A 9390-nucleotide genomic window follows, 5' to 3' on the forward strand; every position below is an offset into this window, starting at 1 on the left:
AAACTTTGTGCTATTTCAGATTTTCAATACACTCCATTCTGTGTGATTTATAAGCGTTTTGAAAAGTGGGGACATGGGGGTAATGTCCTGAAAAGTCACCTTCACCTTGTAATACCTATGTCATTATACAAATGTATGTCCTCATTTGTCACAAAAACGCGCGCGCGCACACACACACACACACACACACACACACACACACTTTGTATTAATTGTCGTGTCTCTGTTCTGTAGTGATTGACTCTGGGCTCCTTATATTTTGATCCGCTGGCCATCATTCCTGCAAAACAAAAACAATTAAGTATTCTAGACAAAGAGAGCTAACGTTAGTATTTTGGGCATCAATACAAAAGCGGGTTACTCACGTTACCTCACATAAACGAGAAATAAGCAGTGAACGCAAAAGAAACCGAGTAGTTGCTATGGTAACACAAGCAAAACATACAAAACAATCAATCCAGCAAAGCACAGAGTCTCACATGCGTAGAGTGTTTAGAGTTGCTTTTGAGATGAGAAATTCAAATAGATTGCAAACTGGTTCAGCAGTTTTGTAAGGCTCCACATAAATGTTCTCTGTCAACTCATGTTTCGATCCTGTGATGTTCCTCTTCGCTTTATGGTCCATGATCGGGGACGAGTGCACAAAAGTGTGACGTTTCCAGCGAACATCCAATCACGTGAAACGATGACAGAGAGCAAGCACTGGTCACTTTTCCGCTGAAGATCAATATATCATTATAAAGAACACGAACTATTTGAAAATATATAAACTGTAAATAAAGTCTATTGTACTAAGTAAAAAAATATTAAAACAAGTTAAATAAGGGAATTAAAAGTTGTCCAAATCCATTTGTGGCATTGGCTCTGGCCCTATTCTAAAAGGCACACACAAAAAGCAAAATTCTGTTATTATTTACTCACTCTCATGTCCTTCCAAACCTGTCTGATTTTATTTTTCCAGCAGTATAATCATGTACCTGAGGTTGCAGGTTCAGGACTGAATTTAAAACCAGATTATCTATTTATCGAGGTTAAGTTTTTACCTTTATTACATCTAATACAGTAAAAAAGTCAATTTAAAAGTAAATATACATCAATAGCATAAACACTTATAATTGAATATAGTGCTATGAAATAGTATAAACTGTACATACAAAAACAATGGAATATATATATTATATAAATGGTATAAATCTAAAAAATGTATACTAGGGGTTCTTCCCATTTTCTTTTTTCTTAGCATTTTAGCTCCCTTAGGCTGATGATACAAGGGGCAACTTTTTTAGAGCAATGTTAATGGGGACTTTCCCATTGAGAAAGGGTAACAAATTTCTATCTCATACTTTAGATCGGTTGTGGGTCTTGTGTCTCTCCTGGTTGCCCGTTGACAGAAACGTTGCCCACAAACATTGCTTAAAAAGTTGCCCCGTGTGTCATCACATTTAGGAGTCAAGGGATGTAAGGAAAGGAGGAATAGAAGGAAAACTTGTTTGTAGCCTAAATTGGAATATTCTTGATAGCTCAAGCATCACTTCAAAGCTTCATCAGCTGTTATTATGTTATATTAAGGGGACATTTATTTATTAACAATAAAGATTGTGTTAAAGCAGCTTCACAGAAAAAAACCCAGGAAACTATCAGAATCAATTCAATTCAAAATCTATCAACTATAGAGACAATTCAGATTCTGCTGTAAAGCAGGTCTAAAAGAGACAATGCTCTCATTATTAAACTCATGCAGGTCAGTTCAGTGTTGGTTCAGTTCAGCTCAATAACAGTGTGAAGTTCATTAGTTTGAAACAAATTCAGTTCAGCTATAACCAGTTCTACAAAAGCAGTAATGTTGTTACTCAGTTTGAGTCTGTTCAGTGTTGATTCAATTCAGTTTTGATACCAGTGTCGGTGTTGTACATGCAATTCAGCTATAAAGAAATTCTACAGAAAACAATAGTGCCATCATCCAGTTTATTTCAGTTAAAGTTTTGTTCTCATCCGATGGTGTCAGTCTCTGCGGTCATATTGATAAATTACTGAACGTGAAGTGTCTTTCAGACCCCAACTAAACAAGCCACTGTTCAGTTCAGTGTTGGTTCAGTTCAGATCAATAACAGTGTGAAGTTCATCAGTTTGAAGCGAGGTCAATTCAGCTATAAGCAGCTCTACAAAAGGCAGCAATGTCGCTATTCAGCTTGAGTCAGTTCAATGTCGATTCAATTCTGTCTAATACTGAATTCTAATGTTTCCCGGTCATGGACTAGAAGATAGAGCGAGGAAACTTCTCCATCTTCCAGACCGAAGCAGAGTTGTCACCTTAAAGAGACTAAGTACTGAAAGAAAGAAAAAATCTACATGTATGGGTGACCTGCGAGTATGCACAGTTAAGCCCAATTTATACTTGCACAATCGAATGCCTCAAAGTATTCTTCATTCAGTGTGCGCAAACACAGGCGGTCAACACATGCACATTTGAAATAATTATACAGAGAATGCATGGTTGGAAAAAATGGGGCTTTGCTGATGACAAAATTTGCATCATGTGCACTGAATGCATACTCTAGTGCACACAAAAACAAAAGTGTGAGTGCGTTTTCACTAATGACTACATCTTCTTGAGTTACTGTCATAATGATTGCAGTCATTTGGGGCACTTTTTATGAGAAGTGTGCTTCATGCACAAACACTGCCTGCAAAGTCATTAGCTGCTAGGGCAGCGAGGCTACTATTCAGTTAGCTTTCACATGCAGCCTAAATATAAATAGACCATGGCCATTTCCCACTGCCAAAGGGATGTTTAAGAGCTTCAAGAACACTCACAAGAGGGTGCAACTTGAATGGTCTTTGTCTCATTCATTTCCCTCAGAGAAATGAGGTTACAGTGGGTAACATGATATTTTTAAATGTGCTGTAGAAATAATTATGATTGATTGAGTCCCTAATCAAATATACCTGACACAAATCATCAGCTTGTTAGTAGAAGCTCCTTGACTTAAAATGGGCACATCAAAATGCAATTATAAATGCCATTTTGCACCCTTAAAGAGCACTGTGGGAAGGGGATAAATTGAACTTCCAAATTAAAGTGAGCAAATTAACACTTTTATAAGGGCCCTCCCACAAGGCCATATATGTAATGGTCACTTCAAGAAAGTAATTTTATCATTGATGAGCATGTTGTCCTTAAAGGGGTCATATGATGCAATTTCAAGTTTTCCTTTCTCTTTGGAGTGCAAAGACTAAAGTCTCAAACCCAAAGAGATATTCTTTATAAAAGTTAAGACTCGACCACACCTTCCTAAAACGCCTCGTTTAAACACGCCCCCACATGTCTACGTCACTGTGTGGGAAGATTTGCATAACACCGCACAAATGTTCACGCAAAGAAAGAAAGCGTAACTTTGATTCTCGCTGTAGTATTGTTGCTGCCACTGCCATGTCATGGAGACACTGTGTGTTTCGTTGTGAAAGCTAAACTACTTTGTTTGGCCTTCCAAAAGAGGACACAACTAGAAATCAGTGGTTAAGTTGTATTTACAACACTGTTCCAGAACAGTTCAAACCAAATATTCAGATGTGTGCAGCGCATTTTACGGAGGACTGTTTCCTGAACCTGGAAAAGTAGCCTACAATGCTGTCTACACACAAAGGCTGTTTCTATAAAGTGGGGCAGTTCCAACTTTGCAAGGACAGTCTGGCGCTTCTGACTCACTGCCTGCAAGTACGTTTTCATATTAAAAGAATTTGCCACTGACGATTCAAACGCGAGTTTTGAGCAGGGTAGAGTAGTGCTTGTTTGTCGTTTCTCCGATCACAACATGGTTTTATGTTTACGCGGCACGATATGCAATGCAACGTGTAAAAAGACAGTATAAGTCATTATAATCAGTAATGATGTCCCCACTGGATGCAACAAATGCCTCGTTTGTAATGGGTTTTATTGGTTTTGTGTCGTCGTGCTGGGACACGGCATCACAGTATGGTAAGGGGCGTAACATTTCCGTCACACGATTACGGTATTTGGCCAATCACAACGCACTGGATAGCTGTCCAATCAGCGTACACCTCGCTTTTCAGAACATTGAGCTTTGTAAAAATCGACGCGTTTCAGAACGGCGGGGCATAGAGGAGCAACAGTAATGTACAGTATGTGGAAAATAATGATCATAATCATTTTAACTAGTGCTGTCAAACGATTAATCGCGATGTAAAATATGATCATGCAGAATAAGGTATTAATAAGTGCTTTATAAGTAGCCAATATGCTAGTTATAAGCATTCAAATAAGCAATCAGTTAATAGTGAGAATTGGTGCTTAAAATAAAGTGTTACCAAAATTATATAGCTATGCAGTAATTATTAAAACCTCTAATGCACCTAATGACTTTTGGCAAAAAAAAAAAAAACATAATGTATTCTATATGCATGAGGAAATAAAGTTTTTTCAACTGAAACACAAAGGCAATATTTAAAAAAAAAAACTATTGCAAAATAATTATTTGCAACAACATTAACAGAAATAAGAAATCCCTGGCCTAAGAAAAGCTAATGGGGTAATTGAGACTGCACTATACTCATGATGACATTCTAACAAGAGAGATAACTAAACTATGTGGTCAGCGTGTCACATTATGAGACACAATTGCCACTTTCTCTCAAGAGTTCCAACTTCATGTGCTCACTTCACATACTAATGCTCGTTTCCGATTGGAACTGACCCAAAATATGTACTGTCTGGTGTACTCTATAGGACCATGGCTGGGATACAGTTTTTCAAAGTGTAACCTAAAAAGTGACAAATTGTCATTTAAAATATTTCTAAATTAATATAACATTTACGGTGTACAGTCTTTATAGTAAATGTTGAAAATAAATATCTAAAATGAGCTACTGCGTGTATACAAATAATTGTCTGTTAAAACAGTTCAGTCCATATCATTCTAAAAGTAATAGAGCCTATAAGTAAATCCACTAATAATGTGTGTAGATTACCATGATATAGTTTAACTGGAGGACAGGTGAAATGTTTTCAGAATGTATTATTTCATTTAAACACTAATTTCTTTACAATAAAAATATCTTTCACATCCAAGAATCAAATAGAAACTAGAAAAACGCCATTAGCCATATTTTAAGTTTGTAATAGGACTCAGTAAAGACTGGTATAAAATTGTCCTGTGATGTTTCCCAGGAGAAAATTTAATGTATTACACTCTTTAACTTTAGCAAGTAACCACACATTTGTCTACTACTTACGTTTCATTTAATTTTCCTACCACTGCCAATAATGGGAAATCAGACCTCTGAAAATAATTATATCTAGCAAGCCATTATTTATTTATGCAAGAGATAAAAACACTTGTGCACAGATTGCTTTAATGGTTGTTACCCAACCATACGCACTGATCTTTATTGGTCAGAGAGAATAACTGACTCCAACATTTTTAACAAAGCAACAGAGATATATTCTATCTATATATATAAATATATATAGAAAGGCACATTTTTTGGCAAAATACACTTGCTGGATGAACAAATGCCTAAGTCCTGAAAGCAATAATTTTAGGGGGAAAAAACACAAATAAACAGTGGTAAACCTTTAAAAGCTTTGACCTATGGCGCCAGTTTGGTTTAGGACAAAACTCATAGTCACAGTACAAAACACTTGTGTGTCTCTTTCTAATAAAAAAATGATTACACCACTGGCAAAACACATCAGCATCAAAATTCACCATATATAATATATTCATAAATATGCAATAATAGAGAAATAGATCCATACTAATGCCTGTTTGGTCCAAAGAACAGTAGTACGCTAAAGTACAGTGTTAATCCAGATACATACTGAGAAAAAGACACTACCCCAAGACCGTCTACTGTCTCACTAAGAGACCCCTGAGCAAATGTCGTTTCTGTTTGGCACATTTTTTTTCCTTTATATATTTATTTTTTTGTTTACCATTTCAAGAAATATTAAAATTATTTTTTAAGCTAAAATGATGATGGCATTGCCCAGCTGACATTGCCATGGCATTAAAAAGCTCAGTTTAAACATCTGTAAGTCTGGTAACACTGCGATTTCAGTAATAAGCCTTTAACAAATGTTAGATACTGCTTAACAGACCAGTGGTTTATGTACATTCAAATATGAATGTATATGAAAATATATTAAAATGCCATTTCTATTTCAATGTACATTAACCTGTTCTGTTAACATTACAGATTTTTGATCTGTAATTATATAGTTTTTGTTATTAATGAACAATATTCTATTTTATGTAAAATCTTGATTTATCTATCTTTGCAGTTTTCTAGAGGTACTTGCTAAAAGGCAATGATTGCAATGGTAGCTGTCTCTAAGTGAAACTGAAGAGTAAACCTGAACTGAAACTTCAAATTAATCAATAAAATTTTCATCAGTGCAGTGCAGTGTAGGGCACATTAAGGGCATGAACTAAGTGCGATGGCTAGTCTGCAGAATTTTAAGGAACATTAAAGCTATGAGTCTTATCTGTGCCATTAATAAAAAAGCAGCAAGCACATTGCACAAAAGAAATCAATAACATTACAAATGATACAAGAGCACCCTGAATCAGAACTGAACACCATTATCTAGAGTAGCTGAACAGCAGATGGACTTGAGTTCTAGAGTCATTGACAATTCCAGTTTTGATGGGTCTAGAGTGGCAGCTAAACAAGGCCTTACATATGTACATATCAATTTGAAGAACAGTAGTTTAACCACCCCAGGCAGGGGCATATGTCCCAGAGATGAGAGAGGGATAGAAAAATGTGCAGTTCTTTGGGCAGACAATGGGACAGCAACTTTCCCAAGGAATTCAGGAAAGAAATCCAAAGATTCATTTAGACAGCTTACTAATGACACGAATGAGAGCTGCATTTTCATCTTTCAGTCTCTGGTTGTCAGCACGCAAATCCACATGCACCTGGAGGGCGGGACAGAGAGTGAGATGAGCAGGCCCACATGGAATCTGTATATGCACAAACTTTAAGGAAATCTCTGCGGATTTGGCATATCCATCATACACAAAGTTCTACACAGCTCCTACCTTTTGCATGTTTGGCTAATTGTGTTTTCAACTATCAAAAGACTGCAGTAATCACAGCTCTGTTTAACCATTTTAACCATGAATCGTTTCTGAAATTTTGAAACATTTCTAAATACCGTAAAGCTCAAGCTCTTACTTTGAGTTCATCTTCTAACTCAGATGCTCTCCGCTGAAGAAGTTTCTTTTCCTGAATAAAGAATAGAGCAGAATAAAAACAAAACAAACAAAAAACACTTTACAATAAGGTTCAATCCGTTAACATCCGTGCATTAGGTGAAATTATATTTTTATAGCATTTATTAATCTAGGTTATACTACAGGGCTGTTGAATGCTTGAATCTGATTGGCTGACGAACATTCAAAGATGTGCAATTATTTTCAGGGAAACACAATGCTAAAGTAGTTCCAGGTCTTGACCGCATTGCAGTTCAATATCACTTCACCAAATGATGGTCACCAAATGGTCCTTAGAGAATACGACAGCATAAGAACCAAAAACCACAAAGACACTGACTAAGCAAATAAATATATTAAACAACAGAAAAAAAGATGAAGTATTTACATATTTCCCCCCGAAATTATGTTTTATTATCTATGGAAGAACATACTCTCTCCCGCTCTCTCCCATACAAACGCACACACACTGAAACATACAATGACAAAACATATAATGACAAAATTCTTGTCAGCGCTGCCCCATGACTTTATCAATAAAATAGTTTTGCAACTGAAAAGCTACATAATATTTCTCAGTAGTGATGTAGTAACGTTGCTGTTCTTGAAGCAGTTAAACCTTCAGTTTCGCCCTTAGTAGAGACACTGCTGTTAAAGAGTGTCTGTTCAGAGACACAGATTCAGGTAATGCACACATGCTTAATATCAGTGGCTCAAACCTCCATTAGCTCTAAAATGAAGTTTGGCCTTAGCAAAGGGTCCTTGAGATGAGATGTGTAAGAAATTAGTCCTACAAGTGTAATAAGCTTAATAATTCAACAGCTCGTCGTGCATTATTTCTTACTTAACATTAATTACTTAATGTACCAACACATTTTTAACATTTCATCTTGTATTAATGAAAAAAAAAAGTTGATTATTGTTCATGATACAGTGCATTAACTAATGTAAACAAATTGCAGCAATGTTACCACTAAAATGAAGACACCCAAACAGCAGTATGGCATGAAAATATAGGAACTTACAAATCTCTCCAACTCCAGCAGGGCTGGTCTGTCTGATCCATTCTCTTGATTCTGTGTTGATACAAACAAATAGAACAGTCCAAAAAATCTGACTCACTTTAGTGGTTCAACATTTCTTTCCTTTCCTCAACTCTCAGGACAAAAAAAAAAAAACCTCTCACCTGTTTGAGTTTCTCCAGTTGAACTTTACTCTCATTTAACTGCAGTTGAGTTTCTTGAAGCTTCTCTTTTAGATCTCCATTCTCTTGCAACACCTGCAGATACAACTGAGAGAACACATATAACACACATGAACCACCTCTTTTATTACTTATTAGTTTATGAATTTATTGTGTAAAAAATGCATTACCTTACTATAATCCAGAGAAGAGTGTCTGGAATCATCGAACTGAGGACCACTACAAAAACAACCAACACTGTTCAAAATAACATAACAAAAGTTTCAATATTACTTAAACCTGAATGCACCCACATATACAGAGAGAGATATCACAAGCACAACAAAAAAAACACAAGACACTATGCTACACAATCAGTACACACAAAATACATGTAAGATATACCACTCAAACAAAACTACACATCAGTAGATGCACAAAACCTTAAAAACACACACAAACCTTGTTCTGTTGTCTTGTTCAGCATCTTCATTTGCATCCATATCATCTGTCTGAACAAAAGTAACATTAATTGTCAATAACAGTCAATGTCAATAAGTCTGTATTAAGAAATTTCTTCACTACTGCACTACTAATGCAACCGCAAAAATAATTATTAATTACAGGTGTAAAAATTGTACAAACAAATTAGCGTACTGTCTCTGGAAATATCAACCGTGATTGATCAGCCTTTATTTTTGTATTGTAGACGTTATTACTAGGCGAAGCAAAATTTGCAGAAATATCCACGACCTAGGCTACAGTAAGACCGCATGGTTTATCTGTCCATCAGATGCGTGTCAAAGTTGAGTTCGTTACTATAACAACAGTAGATCAAACAATCATTGTAAAAAATAAATAAATAAACTGTCCAGATAACGAGAAAATTAAGTCATTATAACGAGAAAACAACTCTCGTTATGTCGATATAACGAGAAAATTAAGTCGTTATAACGAGAAAACAACTCT

At 35.8% G+C, this 9390-nt stretch overlaps 2 protein-coding genes across 5 annotated transcripts in view; both read right to left on the reverse strand.

Moving 5' to 3' along the window:
- cunh22orf23 (chromosome unknown C22orf23 homolog) overlaps positions 1-593 on the reverse strand; it is a 4172-nt gene extending 3579 nt beyond the window's left edge. The window contains exons 1-2 of one of the 3 annotated variants that reach the window (XM_016273653.1): positions 480-593; positions 203-280 (exon numbers count right to left, since the gene is read on the reverse strand). In XM_016273653.1, the coding sequence (XP_016129139.1) occupies positions 203-278 (76 nt within the window). In that variant the 5' untranslated portion in view covers positions 279-280; positions 480-593. The other 2 variants (XM_016273652.1, XM_016273654.1) reach the window with 2 other exon arrangements.
- A 5942-nt stretch (positions 594-6535) lies between these two features.
- Positions 6536-9390, reverse strand: part of ppp1r12c (protein phosphatase 1, regulatory subunit 12C) — a 25938-nt gene continuing 23083 nt past the window's right edge. For both annotated transcript variants that reach the window (XM_016273650.1, XM_016273649.1), the window contains exons 16-21: positions 8884-8933; positions 8613-8661; positions 8425-8529; positions 8264-8314; positions 7201-7251; positions 6536-6941 (exon numbers count right to left, since the gene is read on the reverse strand). In XM_016273650.1, coding sequence (XP_016129136.1) covers positions 6855-6941; positions 7201-7251; positions 8264-8314; positions 8425-8529; positions 8613-8661; positions 8884-8933 — 393 coding nt within the window. In that variant the 3' untranslated portion in view covers positions 6536-6854. The remainder of the gene's footprint in view (positions 6942-7200; positions 7252-8263; positions 8315-8424; positions 8530-8612; positions 8662-8883; positions 8934-9390) is intronic.

This window comes from Sinocyclocheilus grahami, unplaced genomic scaffold (genome assembly GCF_001515645.1).
Source record: "Sinocyclocheilus grahami isolate Dianchi unplaced genomic scaffold, SAMN03320097.WGS_v1.1 scaffold80.1, whole genome shotgun sequence".
Taxonomy (NCBI): domain Eukaryota; kingdom Metazoa; phylum Chordata; class Actinopteri; order Cypriniformes; family Cyprinidae; genus Sinocyclocheilus; species Sinocyclocheilus grahami.